This window comes from Callithrix jacchus, chromosome 5 (genome assembly GCF_049354715.1).
Source record: "Callithrix jacchus isolate 240 chromosome 5, calJac240_pri, whole genome shotgun sequence".
NCBI lineage: Eukaryota > Metazoa > Chordata > Mammalia > Primates > Cebidae > Callithrix > Callithrix jacchus.
The window spans coordinates 92899095-92918050 of NC_133506.1; the positions used below are offsets into that span (position 1 = coordinate 92899095).

Here is an 18956-nt window from a genome sequence, read left to right on the forward strand (position 1 = left end):
CAGGCTCAGTCCAGACAAACGGTTTTTCCCAGGTGAGTGGTGGCAGAGCTGGACCCAGAAGCTGTTGGATGTTTGCTGCCCCTTGAACTCCAGCAGCCAAACATCTTCACAGGCATGATTAGTGCATAGTGGGTCTAGGTTCTAGGCTGAGAGGCTGTCTGGGAAGGGCTTCCTGGAACCCCCCAACTCCCTTGATAAAAGATGTGGCTCTGGTTAACCCCCTCCCCCATTTCCAGATGGAGACTTAGCTATGAGGTGGGGAGGTGGGGGGCCAGAAAGTGAAGGCCGCACAGCCCAACAACGGGCGTGGCCCGTGCTGTTCCCAAGGGCGGAGCCAGCAAGCAGGGTCACCCTGTTCCTTTAAGAGAAGGGGGAGCGCTAGCCCCTCTCAGCCATCCTGTCCGGTCCTCCATCCCGGCCAAATCCGAAAAGGAAAATGAAAGAGGGAGCAAGAGGCGCCGGTCCCAGCCACCTCCCAAGGTCCCTGGCTCAGCTCTGACACCCCAGCCCCGGCCCCAGGGTGAGTGGGGTTGGGTGATGGTCTAGGAACACCAGGGGTGTGTGGGGACCTGTGTGAGTATGGGGTGGGGGAGGCTCTCAGGAGATGTGGAGGCTAGAGGCACAGGAGGTGGGGGAGGAGAGGGAAGAGGCTGGGCCCGCATTCCTACCACGCTGGAGTAAGAGAGCAGGAAAACCTCCGACAAAGGACCCTGGGACAGTTATGAAAGCGGGGTTGCCTCTATGCCAGCCCCCCCTCCTTGAGAGGAGTTCACTACAGTCTAAATGGTGAGAGAAATAGTGGGCCGAGAAAGAAATGGTCTGGCTGCCTCTGCCACTCTCTCCTCTCCCAGGGGCACCAAATTGGGTCTGGAGGCCGGGGTTCGAGGCTCCACTCTTCCCACAGCATCCTTGACAGCTAAGGGCACCGCTGGGTTTCTGCTTCCACCAGGCAAGTCAGGGGCTGGCCCAGCTGATCTCCAAGGTCCTTCCTAAGAATCTGGGATCTTCAAGATCCCAGGGTCGAACCGCGACGGCCCACGGGGGTGCGGCTAAAACACAAATGGGGGCTCCTCCCCAGCACGCATTGGCTCCAAAGAGAAGGGAACCCATACTTGAGCGTCACCTGCTCCTCTCGGGCCTTCCCGTGGCCCTCCCTTCCACACTGGTCTTCTCGCTAAACGCGGGCCTCTCCCACACCATGACTCACCCTAAAGTCAGAGAAGGCCCAAGGGCCCCTACCCCGACGGTCGTGGAAGGGGTGGGGGTCTCTGACCTGCCCCAGACCCTGACTCCCCGCCCCGCGTCCCCAGCGCCATGGGGGAGTGGGCGTTCCTGGGCTCCCTGTTGGACGCCGTGCAGCTGCAGTCGCCGCTCGTGGGCCGCCTCTGGCTGGTGGTTATGCTGATCTTCCGCATCCTGGTGCTGGCCACGGTGGGCGGCGCCGTGTTCGAGGACGAGCAAGAGGAGTTCGTGTGCAACACGCTGCAGCCGGGCTGTCGCCAGACCTGCTACGACCGCGCCTTCCCGGTCTCCCACTACCGCTTCTGGCTCTTCCACATCCTGCTGCTCTCGGCGCCCCCGGTGCTGTTCGTCGTCTACTCCATGCACCGCGCAGGCAAGGAGGCGGACGGCGCGGAGGTAGCGGCGCCGTGCGCCCTCAAGCGGCCCGAGGCCCAGTGCGCGCCGTGCGCCCTGCGCGCCCGCCGCGCGCGCCGCTGCTACCTGCTGAGCGTGGCGCTGCGCCTGCTGGCGGAGCTGACCTTCCTGGGCAGCCAGGCGCTGCTCTACGGCTTCCGCGTGGCCCCGCACTTCGCGTGCGCCGCCCCGCCCTGCCGGCACACGGTCGACTGCTTCGTGAGCCGGCCCACCGAGAAGACCGTCTTCGTGCTCTTCTACTTCGCGGTAGGGCTGCTGTCGGCGCTGCTCAGCGTGGCAGAGCTGGGCCACCTGCTCTGGAAGGGCCGCCCGCAGGCCGAGGAACGCCACAACCGCTGCAACCGTGCGCATGAGGAGGCGCAGAAGCTGCTCCCGCCGCCGCCGCCGGCCCTGCCCTCCCGGAGCCCCGACCCCGAGCCCTGCGCCCAGCCCGCCTATGCGCACCGGTCGCCCGCCAGCCACCGCGACAGCGGCAGCGGCCGCGGCAAGGCGTCACCGGCCACCGGCCGCGGGGACCTGGCCATCTAGAGGCGGGCCTTGCCTCGCGCGGGCTGGACGGCAAGGGCCGGACCCCGCCACCTAAGCCAGCACCGCAGAAGCCAGAAGCCGCTTCCTCCAGAGCTGTCGCCGGACCTGCCCCGGCAGGAAACGAGCCTTAGGGACGGCCCGCAGGCCGCAGCGCTCTTGCCTCGTACTGCCTCCCAGCGGCTGCCTGCGGCACCTGGGACCGGCGGAGCTGTGGGTGGAGGATGAACTCAGGCAGGTCCAGGTGGAAAGGAAGGAGGCCAGTTTCCCGAGAGTGGACCCGAGGCGGAAAGCAGAGCGGAAGGTGGAGGGTGATGGTTTTACTAGGGACGAAAACAACTGATGCCCGCCTTCTCAGGCACTCTCCGTGTTCAGAGAGAGTGCCCCTCCCCGTGTGGGCCTTCTGTGAGTGTGCACACACAGACACATACGCACTGTGAGCTGTGTGCCCTCGCACATGTACACCGTGTGAGCGCCGTGCATGTGCGCACATGTGTACAGCCTGCGTGAGGCCCACTCGTGCGCACAGACCCACGTAACCCCCCGGTGAGCTGTGTGTGTGCACATGCACACAGACACATGTGTGCCCTGTGAGAGCTGAGTACACACATCCTTGTGAGCTTTGTGTGAGTCCATTGTTTACACACACACCGTCCATCCTGCACGACTTCGTGTGCACACCTAGACACATAAACATCCTTGTTCGCTAGTGCGCATGTGGGCATCCTGCGTGACCTCCTGCGTGTGTGTGTGTGTGTGTGTGTGTGTGAAAGAGAGAGAGAGATCTCTGATATGCCCTGCGGAGGTGGCCAGGATCCGATGCCAGCAGCAGCCACAATGGCTGCCCCCCACCACCCTAAACCAGCTGATCTGCCAGGGCATTGCAGGAGGTCTGTCTCCCCTCCCGAGAGACCTGTCCAGGGAGACAAGAGGAGGAAAGGGGTCTCTTCCCCGGGCAGGCCTCAGTCCTCAGGGGCCTATGAACAGATCCTCCCTGTCCGCCTTGTGTTGAGGTGGGGGCTGGGCCCTTTCATGGAGGTGGCGGTGGAGGTGGGGTGGGGGCAGGAGGCAGGCCGAAGGACAACACAGACTTGTGTTATGCCTCCCTCCTCCATCTTTATCCTCCCCACCACTGCTGCTCCCCAGGCTATGAACGGGAAAGTCCCTTCTGTCCTCAGGAGAAAGTTCCCAAAACACACCGCGCTGGGGCCCTGACTTCCCTTCCAACCACCCACTTTTTCCTCCTTTCAGGCATTGGAAGAGCTGCTGCCTATGTAGGCATCCCCGTCCTGTGTCTCCACTCCTGTCTGCCCTCCCCCTTCACCACCCAGTGGGCTGTTATCCATAAGATCGCCCAGGACCTAAGTGACAAATCCAGGGGCCTTCATCGGACTGCACCTTAGAGGCCTCACGGTGTCCTGCCGATCAGGCTGTGCGTTTGCCCGCCATCACCCCACCCTGCCCTTCTGAGTTCCTGACATCCCCCTTCTTTCCTTATTTAGCTCTCCTTGTGCGCCCCACACAGTAGTGAGGGGTCTTTCTGAAACCGCCTCCCCCCACTTAAACCCTGGGGGTGTGCCCCTGCCCTCAGGGTGAGTCCATCGCCTTCAGGAGGCTTCCTTCTGAAGCCCTTGACAGTCAGGCTTCCAGCCCCACAGCACCGGCTTCCCAGTGTGTTCAGAACCACAGGGAATTTTCTGTTCCTAACAAGCACCAGGCCCACTTTTGCTGCCAAGTGTTTGAACGGGCTGTTCCTTTGCCCAGAGCAGCTGCTGCTTCCTGCAGTCTCCTCCCCTAGCTAATGCCCACCCACCTTTTGTTGTCATTTGGGAAGAATACAGACACCTTCAAGGAGAGGGTTTCCCTGGTAGCCCCCACCCTAAGACACAGCTGGATGCCCATGGCTTCCCTTGGGGGAGCACTTCTCCTGCAGGATGGCATTGCTCCCTCCCCTTCCATGGCTTAGTAAACATGTGTTGCATGAGAAACCGAAGGGTCCCCAGGCCTACACACTGCCATGCCCAAACACTATACATGCTACGGGGGCACCGTCTCTCTGATGAGGTTCTGTGTCCATAGTCCAGACCCCTCCACACAAACTCAGACGGGGCTGTCCCGCTCTTTCCCAGATGTATATTCATTCAACAAATATTTGTCAAGTACCTGTGTGTCAGGTAATGTTCAACATCAGTGTCATCCTATGGAAATAGCACGTGAGCCATGTATGGAGCTTCAAGTTTTTCATTAGCCACATTAAAAAGTAAAAGGAAACACGTGAAATTAATTTTAGTTATCTGTTTTCTTTAACCCAGTATATCCAAAACATTTTCATCTTAACACCTCATTGAAATTAAAAAGTATTAGGCTGGGCGTGGTGGTGCATGCCTGTAATCCCAGCTACTTGGGAGGCTGAGGCAGGAGAATCGCTTGAACCCAGGAGTCGGAGGTTGTAGTGAACCAAGGTCAAGCTATTGCACTCCAGCCTGGGCAACAAGAGCAAAACTCCGTCTCAAAAAAAAGTATTAAGGAGATAGTTTACATTCTTTTTCTCATACTAAGTCTTACAAAACTGCACCCACCTAACCAATTCTTTCCTCTAGAGATTTAGCTGAGAGGGGGCCAGGTAGGGTGGCTCACACCTATAATCCCAGCCCTTTGGGAGGCCACGTGGGCAGATCGCTTGAGGTCAGGAGTTCAAGACCAGCCTAGCCAACATGGTGAAACCCCGTCTCTACTAAAAATACAAAAATTCGGGCACAGTGGCTCAAGCCTGTAATCCCAGCACTTTGGGAGTCCAAGGCGGGTGAATCACAAGGTCAAGAGATCGAGACCATCCTGGTCAACATGGTGAAACCCCGTCTCTAGTAAAAAATACAAAAAATTAGCTGGGCATGGTGGCGCGTGCCTGTAGTCCCAGCTACTCGGGAGGCTGAGGCAGGAGAATTGCCTGAACCCAGGAGGCGGAGGTTGCGGGAGCCAAGATCGTGCCATTGCACTCCAGCCTGGGTAACAAGAGCGAAACTCCGTCTCAAAAAAAAAAATTAGCTGAGTATTGAGGTGCTCACCTGTAGTCCCAGCTACTCGGGAGGCTGAGGCAGGAGAGTCACTTGAACTAGGAAGGCTAAGGTTGCAGTGACCTGAGATCCTGCCACTTGTACTCCAGCCTGGGCAAGAGAGCAAGACTCCGTCCCAAAATAAATAAAATTACTTAAAATAAATAAAATTTAATTTAATTTAAAAGAGATTTAGCTACCTGGGTGCCATGGCTCACGCCGGTAATCCAAGCACTTTGTGAGGCCGAGGTGGGTGGATCATGAGGTCAGGAGTTCGAGACCAGCCATGTGGAGAAACCCCATCTCTACTATACAAAAAATTAGCCAGGCATGGTAGCTCGTGCCTGTAACTCCAGCTACTTGGGAGACTGAGGCAGGAAAATCGCTTGAACCTGGGAGGCAGAGGTTGTAGTGAGCTGAGATGATGCCATTTGCACTCCAGTCTGGGTGACAGGGCAAGACTCCATCTCAAAAAAAAAAAAAAAAAATTTAGCTGAGAGGGACAACCTCTTCCAGGAAGGCTTCTGAGCCCTGCCCCAGGCCTGGTTCACTGCCTCTGCCCTGCACTCCCGTAGGCCTGTCAAGCCTGTTGCAGCCCTGCGCAGGTGCCATCCCAATCACTTTCCAGCTCAGTCTCCTGTGAAGGATGGGCCCTGGCTCAGTGCAAAGCAGGTCAGCCTTAGAGGACCACACTCCACAGCAGTGGATCTCAATTGGGGGTGATTTTGCCCCCCAGGGGACATTTGGCAATGTTTAGAGTCACATTTGGGTGTTACAACTGGGGTGGGGCAGAAGCACCACTAGGATTTCATGGCAGAAGGCGGGAGATGTTCCTGAGCGTCCCACAGTGCACAGGCCATCCCCCACAACCTAGTCAGATCTTCACTTTGGTGCCGAAGCTGAGCAACTCAGCAACAGTGAACTGTCGACCACTGAGGACAATCTCAAGCCCAGAGGTTCCCAACAGCAAAGGTGCTCCCGGAAGGGGCAGTTTGTAAATGTGGGGGCCACTGCTTTGTTTTCACAATCATGGGGGACCCTGCTGGCATTTAGTGGGCAAGGGCTACAGATGTCAAGATATCCTCTCAAAATAAAAACCTGACAGGCACAACTTTATTTTTATTTTCATTTGACACAGGGTCTCCCTCTGTTACCCAGACTGGAGTTCAGTGGCATGATCATGGCTCACTGCAGCCTCAACCTCCAGGGCTCCAACAACTCTCCCATCCCAGCCCCACCAAGTAGCTGGGACTACAGTCACATGCCACCAGGCTAGGCTAGTTTTTTATTTTATTTTTTTGTAGAGACAAGGTTTCACCGTGTTGCCCAGGCTTGTCTTGAGCTCCTAGACTCAAGTGATACACCAGCCTCTGCCTGAAAGTGCTGGGATTACAGGTGTGAGCCACTGCACCTGGCCTTAGGCACAACTTTAGAATGTCCCACTGGGACATTGGCATAAGCGAGAAACCAGGGCCCACAACCTGTTTTACAGGTAAAACATTAAGGGTTTTGTTTGGGCCTTTTTTGCATAGTTTTATTATAGACCAAACATGCCGATTTTTTTTCTCTTTAATTTTCCTGGGCTATTTGTACAGAATGGCTTCCAACCTTCTTCTGTTAAATCCAAATGTATTCATTTAAAATAGAGGCATTAATGTACTGAAACACACAGCATTGCCCCTCAATTTAGCCTTTATAATACGGTTGTGACAAAATACTGATTTGTGTAATCACGTGTACAGGTACAGTATGTCAAATTTCATTGCGGACTCGTAAAGATGTTAGAAAATACTTACAGGAGGAAAAGCGCCTCCGTCCCTATGGTTGCCTCCGGCCTGGGGCAGCCTGAGTCAAGCAAGGTGCTGCCCGCCATCTGGTGGCTAAAGTAGAGATGGCAGGCGGCCCCTAGCAAAATTAGCCTTACACCCTCCGGAGGCAGAGGGCTGGGCCCCTAAACTTCCATCCCAATCCTCTGTTTTTGTTAGGTTTCTTTCTTGTTTGTTTGTTTGTTTGTTTGTTTTGAGGCTGAGTCCCAGGCTGGAGTGCAGTGGCACGATCTCGGCTCTCTGCAACCTCTGCCTCCCAGGTTCAAGGGATTCTCCTGCCTCAACTCCGGAGTAGCTGGGATTATAGGTGCCCACTACCACGCCCGGCTAATTTTCTTGCATTTTTAGTAGAGACGGGGTTTCAACATGTTGGTCAAGCTGGTCTCGAACTCCTGACCTCAAGTGATCTGCCCGCCTCAGTCTCTCAAAGTGCTGGGATTACAGGCGTGAGCCACCGTGCCTTGCCTCTTTCTAGGTTCCTATGAATCCCTGACTGAACCTCCTGTGCCATCTGTCACTCCTGCTGTGATGGTCAAGTCCAGACCCAATGTCTAGGGGTGGGGTCCGGCTTCCTCCCTCAGACTAGGAGTTCCCTGAAGGTGGGGACAGCTTTCCTCTTCTCCCCTCCCACTCCCAGACTGGGGCTCCATGACATGGGCAGTGTGGATCCCCAGACGGAGGCCTTCCCAAGGGGCAGGCCTGTCTCCTCAGTGTCTCCAAAGACCCCAGCACAAGGTGAGCCTCAGAAGGCAGCTTGGAGGGGTGCCCTGGCCAGCCTCCCAGCCCCAGTGCTCATCCTGAAAATCACAGGCCCAGAGCACAAGGAAACCCATCCCAAGCCCCCAGCCCAGACGCCAAGAGGAGCAGGTGGAGGCAGCAAGGCTGGAGGCATGTGTAGAATAAATAGAACTTTATTCTTTATCCAGTAGATCTCAGTGGAAAGCCCAACAGTAACAGGTGCACCCGTGGGCTCCAGGGGAAGGGGTCCCAACCCCGGGTGGAGGAAGTCAGGGCAGAGCCGGCTCCCCCAGCCAAGGGTGCAGGGGTGAGGGGAGACCCTCTGAAGGCCCGTCCTGCGGGGCAAGGAGGGGGCACAGGAGTGGGACAGGTGGGGGATGGGGGGCAGGCCAGGGAAATGGAGGAACTCAGGCCAAGTGTGTGTCCCATCTACTGTCCATAGTGTGTGTGTGTGCGTGTGTGTCTGGGGGCCCTGTGCGGGTGCTGGTGGCTGAGGCTGGGGGTGGGGGCAGCTCAGGCCCCTGGCCAGCCCCTTCACAGTGGGGGCTGGGGAGCTTGGATGATGTGGGCCCTGACAGGAGGCAGCTCTCGGTAGAACCAGGTCTGGGAAAACTCTGCTGGGTCCCCTGCTCTGCCCCTACTCCACGCCTCATGTACAGGCAGATGCCAAGGCCAGGAGCCTGTCCTTCCAGGGCTGTCCCCCACCGTCCACACCCAGTGGTCAGGCAGACGGAAAAAGGGGCTGGTGGCTTCTCCAGCGCAAGGGAGGGGAAGGCAGGCCTTGGAAAGTTAGTACTTCACAGTTTTAAAGAGAAAACTGAGGAGGAAAAGGCTGAGGAGAACTGGGGGACACAGGGACATGAAAGGAGAGTGGGGGCCCCTTCTGAGCCACTCCCTCCCCCAGGACCCACTCCCCTCCAGCTCTGGCTCCAGCTCCCCCCAATACACAGCACAAATTCCTTCAGTATAAATGTGCTTAAAATGAAAATTCTTATTTAAAAAAATCAAAACCAAAAAAAATTAAAATAAAAACAAAACCAGCGAGAATTAATACCTGGGGTTGGTATGGCAGGGTATGTACAGGGGGAACCCCCAGCCCCTGGCCCACCCCCTCTGTCACCAACCAAGGCAGGGGGGGAGGTTGAGGTTCCCCAGCTGGGGAGCAATGGCTTGTGAGTTCTGAGGATGGGGGAGCCAAGTCCTGGCATTTGCTGGTGATGAAGATGTGGTGAGCTGGGCAGAGGGGTGTCTTGATGAACACGAGGCCCCCCCCAGGAACCATCCTGAGGCCCAGGACCAGGGGCCTCACTCAGTTCCCGGCCCCAGCCTCGGCCTCTGACGTCAGCCCAGGCTGTGGGAGCAGGCAGTCCATTGAGGGCCCAGGCCTCTGTCCAAGGAGTCGCTGCCTCCTCCCTCCCTGTCCCCTAGGGAAGGTCCCCAGTACTGCCCAGGAGGACAGGTGGCAGGGCTGGCAGGGGTCACATGGTCGGTAGAAAGGCAGAGAAAAGCCAGGGCGGAGGGCGAGGGCTGTGTCCATGTGGCGTGGTCAGTCACGGGGAGTGGGTGGCCGGGCTGCTTCTGTTGGAGCTGGGGCTGAGGCTGGGGCTACAGCTGCCTGGCGGGGGAGCCAGGCCACCCCCGTCCCGCCCCCCACCCCCCGGCTGTCCACTCAGAGTGTCCAGGCCCTCTGAGTTCTCTAGCATTTCCTGGATGAGAGGCGGCATGGAACCCGGGATCTCCATCTTCAGCGTGATCACCCGCTCAGCCCCTGCAGGAGAGGAGGGGACAGAGGTCAGCATGCTGGGCCAGCCCTCCCACCCCAGCTCCAGCAAGCCTGGCTCGAGGTGAGAAGATCAATCCTGCTGATATTAGCATCTTTCTTGGAATTCAGTTCTTTGACATGAGCCAGCTCTCTTAAGCCCCCAAGTCCAGAGGCTGGTGGCAATGGGGCAAAGTGGTCCTGAACTCTTGCTCTAGGGCCAGACTGCCAGCCCAGGCTTGACACCAAGCCCTTCCTCCCTCTTTCTGTGCATTAGGGATTATCCTGACTCCTCTGTAAACACTAATGTTATCCCCACCCCTCAGAAGGGAAACTGCGGGCTCAGAGTAGTTAAGTGACCCGCACAAGGACAGACACCCACGTGTCTGGTTCCAGAGCCATGACCTCAACTACCACACAAATGTGACACAGGCAGGCCACCTGGGCACAATGCAGTCACTGGGGGACCTCGGCCTAGACACAGATGGGACAGGTGTCTCGTCGTCCTCCACAAAGACGCAGGCTGCTGGCTTGGACGTGGGAGCCTGGGCCAGGTGTCAGGGGCCAGCACCCCGCCAGGTCTGGAAGCCTCACCCTTGGCGCTGATGCTTCGCAGGTCGGTGATCTTCATCAGCATCTTGGGAAACATGTGGGGGCGACTGGGCCTCCGCTTCCGCACGTAGACCTTCAGCGCCTCCAGCAGCGGCTCTTGCAGCATGTCCACCCGGTCTGGCTGCTCCAGGTCCTGGCGGTCTGAGGAAGCAGGGCCACCCACTGAGTAGCTGGGAACACAGCTGCACCCCCAGCCTCAGCCACCTGGGGGCGTGCCTGCCCAGGCCACAGAGAAGGGCAGCTTTCAGGTGCCTCCCCACACAGGGCAGGGAATGGGGTCCCTACTACCACTGGGGACAGAGGCCCTTAAAAGGGGGCTGAGGGTGGGAGGTGCCCAAAGCCCTCCCTACAATCTTAGTTCGTGGGATGGGACCCCAAATGGGCAGTGCCATCCCCAAACAGGGGGAGGGTTCCCAGGTTGACTCCCACTCCCACCTGTTATTCTGGAAACCAGATGAAATGGCAGAAATCACAATAATAAAATAGCAACAAACATACACTGGGGCTTGCTCTGGGCACCTGCACAATCTCTGTTACCACCGTAATCCTCCCATCAGCCTCTGAGCTACAGACCGCTGCTGTCCCCACTGCACAGAAACAGAAGCTCAGAGAAGTTCAGCAACCTGTTCAAGGTCATGCACCGGCCAGGAGATGACCCTGGGAGGTTCGACCCTCAAACCCTAACTCTTAACTTCCCTAGAAGGGGTGTTGCCCAGAAAACGGGAACAGGAGTCCAGGCCCTCTTGCTGTGTAGCTGCAGACCCGACCCTGCCCTCTAGAGGGGCCTGACAGAGGCGGCCTGAAAGAGTTCCCTGGAAGAGTCTCCCAGGGCTGCACTCTCGTCCCAGCTCAGCCCCCGGACCCAGGCCCCTTGCCCACCTCCACAGATGAGGCAGATGGCGCTGAGCAGCCCTGTCTCTGCATCATCCATCTCCAGGGGCAGCAGCTGGTTGGCGAAGGCAAAGACCAGGTCGGTGAGGGGACCGAAGCCAGCGTTGTGCATCTGGGTCCGGTTCAGGGTCAGCCCGTCCGAGAAGGTCATGGTGTCCTGCTCGGGCGTGTACCTCGTGCAGATCCGCAGGATCTGGGTGCAGAGGATGCACGGGTTCAGGGACTGAGCCCCACCCACTCGGAGCACTCAGCACCAGCACTCCCGAAGGATCACCTGGCAGCAGCCGGAGTAATACTGTCTGACAGAATTTTCTACAATGATGGAAAGGTTCTATGTCTGCACCACCCAATACCTCAGCCACCAGCCGCATGCGATTATTGAGTACTTGAAATGTGGCTAATGCAATTGAGGAATTGAATTGAGTTTAATTTTAATTAATTTAAATTTAAATAGTCACATGAGGCAAGCAGCTACTGTACTGAACAGTGCAGATCTAGGCATCCTGCCTCCACACAGAGAATTTAGAGGGGACCTAGAATTTCCAGGAGCCAAGGAGCACTGGGCTGCTGCCTGCAGCTCTCAGGATGGGGCAGACGACAGGCACTCAGTAAATGTGTATGGGCTTGAAACATGTTGCACGAACCCAGACCGTGCCTCCTGCATCTGGGGTGTGCGGATGGGAGCCCCTGCAGGCAGAACACTCTACACCTCCCACCCATCACCTGCCTCAACATTCAGAGGTGTCCACAAGGAAATGACAGTCTGCCAGGCGCCATGGCTCACGCCTGTAATCCCAGCACTTTGGAGGCTGAGGCAGGTGGATCACCTGAGGTCAGGAGTTCAAGACCAGCCTAGCCAATATGGTGAAACCCCATCTCTACAAAAAATTTAGAAAAATTAGCCAGGCATGGTGGTGGGCGCCTATAATCCCAGCTACTCAGGAGGCTGAAGCAGATGAATCGCTTGAACCCGGGAGGGGGAGGTTGCAGGTTGCAGTGAGAGCGCACCATTGCACTCCAGCCTAGGTGACACAAGTGAAACTGTCCCAAAAAAAAAGAAATGACAGCCTCGTCAAATCCCAAGTCCCCAACCCTGGAGTAGGCCAAGAGGGAACAGGTGTACTGAGTCCTTGTCAGGAACAGCAGGGAGGACATGCAGTTCCCACTGCCTCTTCCAGCCTCCAGCCCAAGCCAATGCCACCCTTAGGCTTACTGAGTACCAGGCAGTCTCCTGAGTGCAGCATGGCCTCACAGCAACAAGTCTTTCACTTCCTGCTCCTAAGTTAGGGCTACCCTCTCCTTGCCCCTTCTACAAACCCCTAGATGTCACCTCCTCTGAGACATTATCCTTCAGGCCCAAGCAGTCATGAGCCCTCCCCCATCTCCAGGTAGCATTGATCACAGTTTTGCAACCTCTGTTGACTTATCTGTTGCCTCACATGGAAGGTGTTCAAGAGGGGATGGTGGTGCATTCACCGCTGGGTTCCTGACACCCAGCTCAAGCATTGGCCAGAGGGTTCCAGGTGAATCTTTTTAATTTGTTGCAGAAACAGGGTCTCACAATGCTGCCCAGGCTGGTCTTGAACTTCCATCCTCCTGCCTCAGTCTCCCAAAGTGCTGGGATTACATATATGAGCCACTGCACCTGGCCCCTAGGTGAATCTTTATTACCGACTAAATGGCTGGATGGAGGGGTGGCTGAATGTGTGTATGGTGAACAGGTGAGCTCCTGCACATCTGGTTGCTGGGTGGCTGAGTGGACAGGGAGACAAGTGGACATGTGGACAGGGGAGAGGAAGGGCGGACATTTGGGTGGCGGGCATTTGGACAGGTGATTGCAGACAGACATTAGGAGGGAAGGACAGCCACCCAGGGTACAGGGCAGTCCTGGGGGGCACGGTGCAGACCCTCACCAGGATGTCCAGGCAGGCAGCCTTGAGGAGGGTGATCTGGTCGGCGATAGTGAGGGTGGTGAAGCCTGGCAGTTGCTTGGCGAACTCCACAGTCTTAATGATGCACTTGGTGGAGAGTTCACTGAACTTGTCCCAGAGGTCAATGTCCAGAGAGACACGTTGTTCTGAGCTGTTGTTCTGGGGGAGGAGGGAGAGTGAGGGCCTTCTTCTCCATGGTACCCCTTCTCGGCCTGGCTCTGCCAGCCCCCACAGGCCTGCCCTCTACCTGGCCTTCACTTCCTGAGAGCTCCTTGGGAAGAGGCAGCGGGGGAGGGAGAAGAGATGGGAAGGGAAGGACGCAGTAAACCAGCCAGAGGGGAAGAGGAAATGCCTGGCACAAGAAGGGGTGCCCGAGAGGGGCCCGTCCTGGCCCTGTGGCCCTGGGCACCTCCCACCCTGCAGGCCAGGGGAAAGCCATACCGTAGTGTATTTGCCCAGCTGGCAGAGGGCAGGGAAGGTTTCCTGGTGCGCTTTGCGCACCTTCTCAATGAGCTCCCCCACCTCCGGGCTCAGCGTGTAGCTCTCAGAGCACTCAGGCTTGGGCACCTCCTTCTTCTTCTTGTTTCGGTCGTTTCTCACAGCTGTGGAAGGCAGAGGGGGTTAGAGGGCAGCTGCAGGCTGCTCAGGGCCTTGTCTACCCCCAGCCTGACAGAGAGCTACCAGCTGCTGAGGAGGTCACCCCAGCTTTAAGCATGCGCATACAGCACACGTGCACAAGCAGGCAAGACATCGCCATGCACTCCGGCCCTCCATGCCCACCCAACCCACACATCAAGCTCTGCCCAGGAGCTCCATGAGCACAGCTGTGGCCCTCCACACACACCCCGCAGCTGACTGTGTGCTGTCCCCCGCGCAAAGGTCCTTCTCCAGCCTCCACGAGCCCAGCCCTCCCACCTGCAGTCTCCCTGGGGGTCCCTTGGGACTGGCTCTAAGCAGCTCCTGGGGTAGGCGGGGAGTAGGGCTCCCCAGCCTGAGAGTGAAGGGCCTGGCGGGGAGAATCTCTCGGCCCATTAGCTGGGGAGCTGACAAATCACCAGGGGCGCTGAGCCGCACACACCACTCGGCTTTAAAGAAGAGATGGGGTCGTTACCAGCCGATTATCCCAGACACACAATCACTCACAGGGCCAGTGGTGGCGGCTGCTGACGCTGGAGGAAGGGAGGGTGGGGGAGGGGCTCAGGGAGGGGGTAGCGAGGAGGGGGTAGCTGGCATAATTTGGAGATCACTCATGTCGATTCTGCAAATTCAATAAAGTGCAGGGGAGAGAAGGAGAGGGAGAGGGAGAGTGGGGGGATAATTTGGGAAGAGAAAATTGCAGCTGTGACAAGACGTTTATCATTCGGAAGCTTTAATTCTATTGAAATGGCAGCTGCTCAGCTCCGGGGCACAGAGCAGCCGGGAGAGGGGGAGCTGGTGGTGGGAGGGAGAGGGGGAGTTGGTGGTGGGAGGGAGAGGGGGTCCCCACCCTGGTCCTTCTGCCATAGAAAGAGCAGAAGGTGGCACAAACCCAGAGGAAGGAGGAGGTGACAGCCCTTCAATGAAGGGTTCCAGGCTTGTGGGTCTGAGTTGTCACCACTCTTGCAGCAGGAACCCACCACTTCCTGGGCTCAGGACAAGGCACCCCCAGACTCCTGTGGCAGGATCCTCCAGTCCCCTCCACTCCTGTCTGGGGCTCTTCGTGCAACAGTCAAAACCATCTCTCCCATGCCCCCTCCCCACTACCCTCCCCACAAAGGGCTAGGGGGTCCTGCAGCCCCCTCCCCCATCCCATCCCCCAAGGCTCAGGCTCCATGGCAACGTCCACGCAGACAAGGAGGCGTCTGTCAGCGTCATTTATCTCTGACATCATCAATCACCGGTCACCACGGCAACACCCATGATTCAACACAAGAGGGTCTCCCGGTCCAGCCTTTCCCTCTCTCTCTCCCTCCCTCCCTCTCTCCCTCCATCAGGCCTCAGCTGAGCCCAAAGTGGAAACCCCGTTTCCTCTGGGATCTAAGAAGTCCCAATTCTTTCTTCTAACTCTGGATCCCAGGCTTAACTAGACAATGGCTTTGGATCCTTGTGCCAGCCCCTCCACTCCCCGATCCAGCCCAGCACCCCTCAGAATTCAAGCCCCTCCCCTAAGACTTACAATCAGAAGGGACTGACTATGCCGCTGAGCCCCACCCCAAGGCCAAGCGCGGCCTGGAAGAAAGCCATCCTGGAGCAAGTACACATGCACACATATGCAAGCACACACAGCCAGACGTGCAGAAACAGGAACAGTTACAGATACACGCTCCTGGAGCACAGACCTGCACCAGGCAGACTTGCAAACAGGTCCTTGCAGCTACACACAAACCACCCTCAACCGTGGTCTTTAGGAGCACCTGAGGCCCCTGCCCCATGGCACTCACACTCCTTGGACATGCCCACTTCGAAGCACTTCTGCAGCCGGCAGTACTGGCAGCGGTTCCGGGTCACCTTGTTGATGATGCAGTTCTTGTCCCGGTGACACGTGTACACCATGTTCTTCTGGATGCTGCGGCGGAAGAAGCCCTAGGTATGGAGGGAAGGGAGTCAGGTTGTCCACACCCGCAGTGGGAGCAGTGCCCGGCTACAGTCTCAGTCTAGGGGAAGAGGGCCAGGCCAGCTGCTGCCCCAAGCCTTTGCCCATCGCCTATCTGGGCAAGCCAGAAAAGGTGGGGAGGACGATTCACCTAAAAGGATCCTCCTCAGGAGAATCCCAGTACCCTCCTCAACGCTGCGGGATGGGCAGGAGTCTTCCCCCAACTCACTGACTCCTCCCTTCCAGGGAAAGGACCTCAGGGCTGCTGATGAGTCAGAAATAGGAAGACATGGGGCTACCTTGCAAATAGCCAGGGATCTGGAACCCACACCCATGAACTCAGAACACAGGAAGAGCAGACAAGCAGGAAGAGGCTAGGAGGCAGACACAGGGGCTGGCCAGAGAAATGGAGGCAAACATACACATGCACTCAGAAGCAAGGCAGAAAGACGCAGGTTCACCAATGAGACAGGAGTGCACTGACCAGCACAGACACAGACCCAGGCTGGCCAAGGGCTCCACATACAGGCTGACCAGAGAGTCAGATGGACAGATGAGAAACTGACAAGGAACAATCAGACAGAAGAAGAGGACACACAGCCCGACGCCTTGCGCTTTGCCCTTGACCTCCGTCTCATACCTGGGGATAGCTGTTCCAGGCTGAAGGGCAGCCCAGAGCCACAAGGCCCAAAGTTGTAAGCCTCTGAGCCCCAGTGTCTGGAGGTAGAAACCCATACAGAGAAAGGGGGAAAGGAGGAGAAGCCAGGCGAAGAGCTGCTGAAAAGGAACAGCTATATCTGCACTCTGGCGCCTAACACGAGGGTGGGGAAATTCGGCCAGACACTGGGGAGCCCACAGCCTGGGCACCTTAAGGGGAAGCCAAGGCAGCGTGCCTGCTCCTAACTGCCTCCTGCCAGGCTGCCATAGTGAGGTTCAGGCAGGGCCGCTGGGGGAGGACTCCTGGGTCCCCAGCCAAGAGCCAGTTGGCAGCCAGCTCACCATGGCAACCTGGGCAGCGGTGGCAGAGCAGGCGTATGCCCTGCCAGCTGGAGGATGAAGACAGGGAAAGGAGCTGAGGAAGGAGGGGACCTCTGGTTTGAGGGAGCCCTTTACATTTATAGGGGAGGTCCTACAGCAGGTATCCTGCTTGTTGTCAACTTCCACAGAGAAACAAGAGCAGCAGCTTCAGGGACACCCCCCCATCGCAACTGCACACTCCCAGGACACGGAAGTGGGGACATCCCATTTACCTAATCAAGCTGTCCTTCCCAATGACCCCTTCAACTCACCTTGCAGCCCTCACAGGCGCTGACCCCATAGTGGTAGCCTGAGGACTTGTCCTGACAGACAAAGCAAGGCTTGTAGATGCGGGGTAGAGGGGGCGGTGAGGGAGGGCTGGGCACTATCTCTTCAGAACTGCTGCTCTGGGTCTCAATGGCTGGAGAAAGAAGAGGGGAGGGGCAGTTAGAGACCTAGGTTGTCATCCTTAGTACTGAGCCCCACCCTTCCTCCAAGAGCTGGTCTCTCCTAAGAGCCTCTCCCAGCCTCACCACTGCTGGCAGGATTCAAGTCTTAGGAAAACTGGGACTCCCCAGCCAGACTCAGGGAAGGAGGCTGCCAATGAGGCCTCCAGCGCCCCATCACTCCTACGGACTCCAAGGACCCTCACCTTCAAAAACACAAAGATATGATGATAAACCATCAGATTTGCATGTGTGCCATCACTGTGCTTGGGAAGTGGGGGTGGGGGTCAGCCTGACCCCAAAGCTCGTGCCCTTGGGCGGCCTGGACCCATTCTCCTCCGAGTTAGGAAGGAGTTAAGGCTTGAAGAGGGAGGCAAGAGGACACAAGCTGGGGGCAGAGGAAACTGGGGTCAACAGGATATTTAAAGTCGGCCACTCCCCTGCTCCCTCTGCTTCCGCTCCCTCTTCCACCCCATTCTGCCAGCAGCCATAGGCCCTCCTCCACCCAAACAATCCCAGGGCCAGGGACCCAAGGCAGAGGGTGCAAAGAAGAGTCACAAATGCTGGGCAGAGCAGGAGACATCCCCCTGAGAAAGGCAGGAGACATCCTAAATACAGGGAGAAGAGTCCTCAGGGCCCCAGAAGCCCATCATTCTGGGTACCCCTCATGGGGATACCAGCCCATCATGGGGAGAGATGGCATGACAAAGGGGGTCTGTTCCCATCAATGCTCTGTCTGTCCTCAATACTATGTCTGGGTTACTACCCCTCCCCTTGTGTTATTCAGCTCCAAGAGGGCAGCCAGGAAGGGTGACCCAGACAGCATGGGCAGCCCTCACTGGCCAAAACTTCCCCAGTGCCTGGCACCATGCCCATCACTGGAGCCAGAACAGGGCTGGGTTGGGTAGGGGCTGTCTGTGTCTAAAGCCTGGGCAGCTAAGGGTGTTGGGTACAAGCTAAGAACCATGACTGAGGCAATCCCAGATTCCCAAGGGGCCACCCAGCATCATCCTAAGGCCTTTACCACATTCGAGTCAACGTTTCCAGGGCCAAGGATGGGTGAGGATGCCTCCCTGAGTAGAGAGATCCCTGCCTCCTCCCATATCTCATAATCTTACCTAGCCCTACCCCAAACTACAGCACATGAGATTCTGGCTGGTGTTTAAAGGTGCCTGCAGCTCCTGGCCCAAGCACCTTAAAGACACCAGTAACATGGCCCCAAATCACATGACCCTAAAGTTGGGGCACAGAGGAAGGAAGCATGGGAACACAAGGAGTTGACTATGTGTTACCACCCTCCCCACTTACCTGTAGACACAATGGGGGCTCCTAGGTGGCTGATGACAGGGAACTATGCCAACAACCTTGACAGGGATTTCCTGACTCTTAGTAGTGCCTGGGTACCATTTCCTTGGCCACCTTGGCTGACCAGCACTGCTATAGTCCCACATCCCCTTCCCTGCCCTGAGAGCAGCCTGCAGCAAAGGGACAGTTGATGCCCACAACCCCCCCAGCTCAGTAGACTCTCTTCTGACCTCCCTCCGCCATCTGCTCCTCACCCCAACACCAACTGCCCTGGCCTGGTTTTCTCCCACTTCATTCTCCCCAGGCCAGACAAGCAAATCAGACAGGCTGAGAGCCCTGAGAACAGCTGCTGGGGGGGCGGGGTTGGGGGGCCTGGGTGAGGCCAGGAGGCAGAGGGGGTGATCCACAAAGGAGCCCTTTGTTGTGCTAACTTTTTCCAAGACGTAAAAGCAGTAACAATAGACAATCCAGACTGTTGGGGAGGGGGGTCAAGGGCAAGGGGGTATGTGGAGGGTTGTGGGGAACCATGGCCTAGAATCTTGGTCAACATTCTGACAAGCAGAGGAAGAAGGCACTGATCTCCCCACCCCTCCTAAGCCACCATTTGTGCTGGGCCCCACCTTTC

The 18956-nt window shown here is 57.2% G+C and overlaps 2 protein-coding genes across 6 annotated transcripts in view; one reads left to right on the forward strand and one right to left on the reverse strand.

Moving 5' to 3' along the window:
* Positions 1 to 426: 426 nt before the first annotated feature.
* On the forward strand, positions 427 to 4461 carry GJD3 (gap junction protein delta 3). Its single transcript, XM_078375549.1, has 2 exons — positions 427 to 520; positions 852 to 4461. Exon 2 carries the CDS (start codon positions 1315 to 1317, stop codon positions 2182 to 2184), a length of 870 nt encoding a protein of 289 aa, XP_078231675.1. The 5' UTR covers positions 427 to 520; positions 852 to 1314; the 3' UTR covers positions 2185 to 4461.
* Positions 4462 to 7955: 3494 nt separating this feature from the next.
* The window catches only part of RARA (retinoic acid receptor alpha), a 46794-nt gene continuing 35793 nt past the window's right edge, over positions 7956 to 18956 (reverse strand). For 4 of the 5 annotated variants that reach the window (XM_002748559.7, XM_003733028.6, XM_035300592.3 and 1 more), the window contains 7 exons: positions 16853 to 17001; positions 15412 to 15553; positions 13433 to 13593; positions 12974 to 13150; positions 11049 to 11253; positions 10152 to 10310; positions 7956 to 9566 (listed from right to left, as the gene is read on the reverse strand). In XM_002748559.7, the coding sequence (XP_002748605.1) occupies positions 9349 to 9566; positions 10152 to 10310; positions 11049 to 11253; positions 12974 to 13150; positions 13433 to 13593; positions 15412 to 15553; positions 16853 to 17001 (1211 nt within the window). In that variant the 3' untranslated portion in view covers positions 7956 to 9348. Of the gene's footprint in view, positions 9567 to 10151; positions 10311 to 11048; positions 11254 to 12973; positions 13151 to 13432; positions 13594 to 15411; positions 15554 to 16852; positions 17002 to 17113; positions 17233 to 18956 lie in introns of all 5 variants that reach the window. The other variant, XM_035300596.3, reaches the window with a different exon arrangement.

Coding starts and splice junctions, on each gene's coding strand:
- GJD3 (XM_078375549.1), top strand. CDS start 1,315: ATGGGGGAGTGGGCGTTCCTGGGCTCCCTGTTGGACGCCGTGCAGCTG.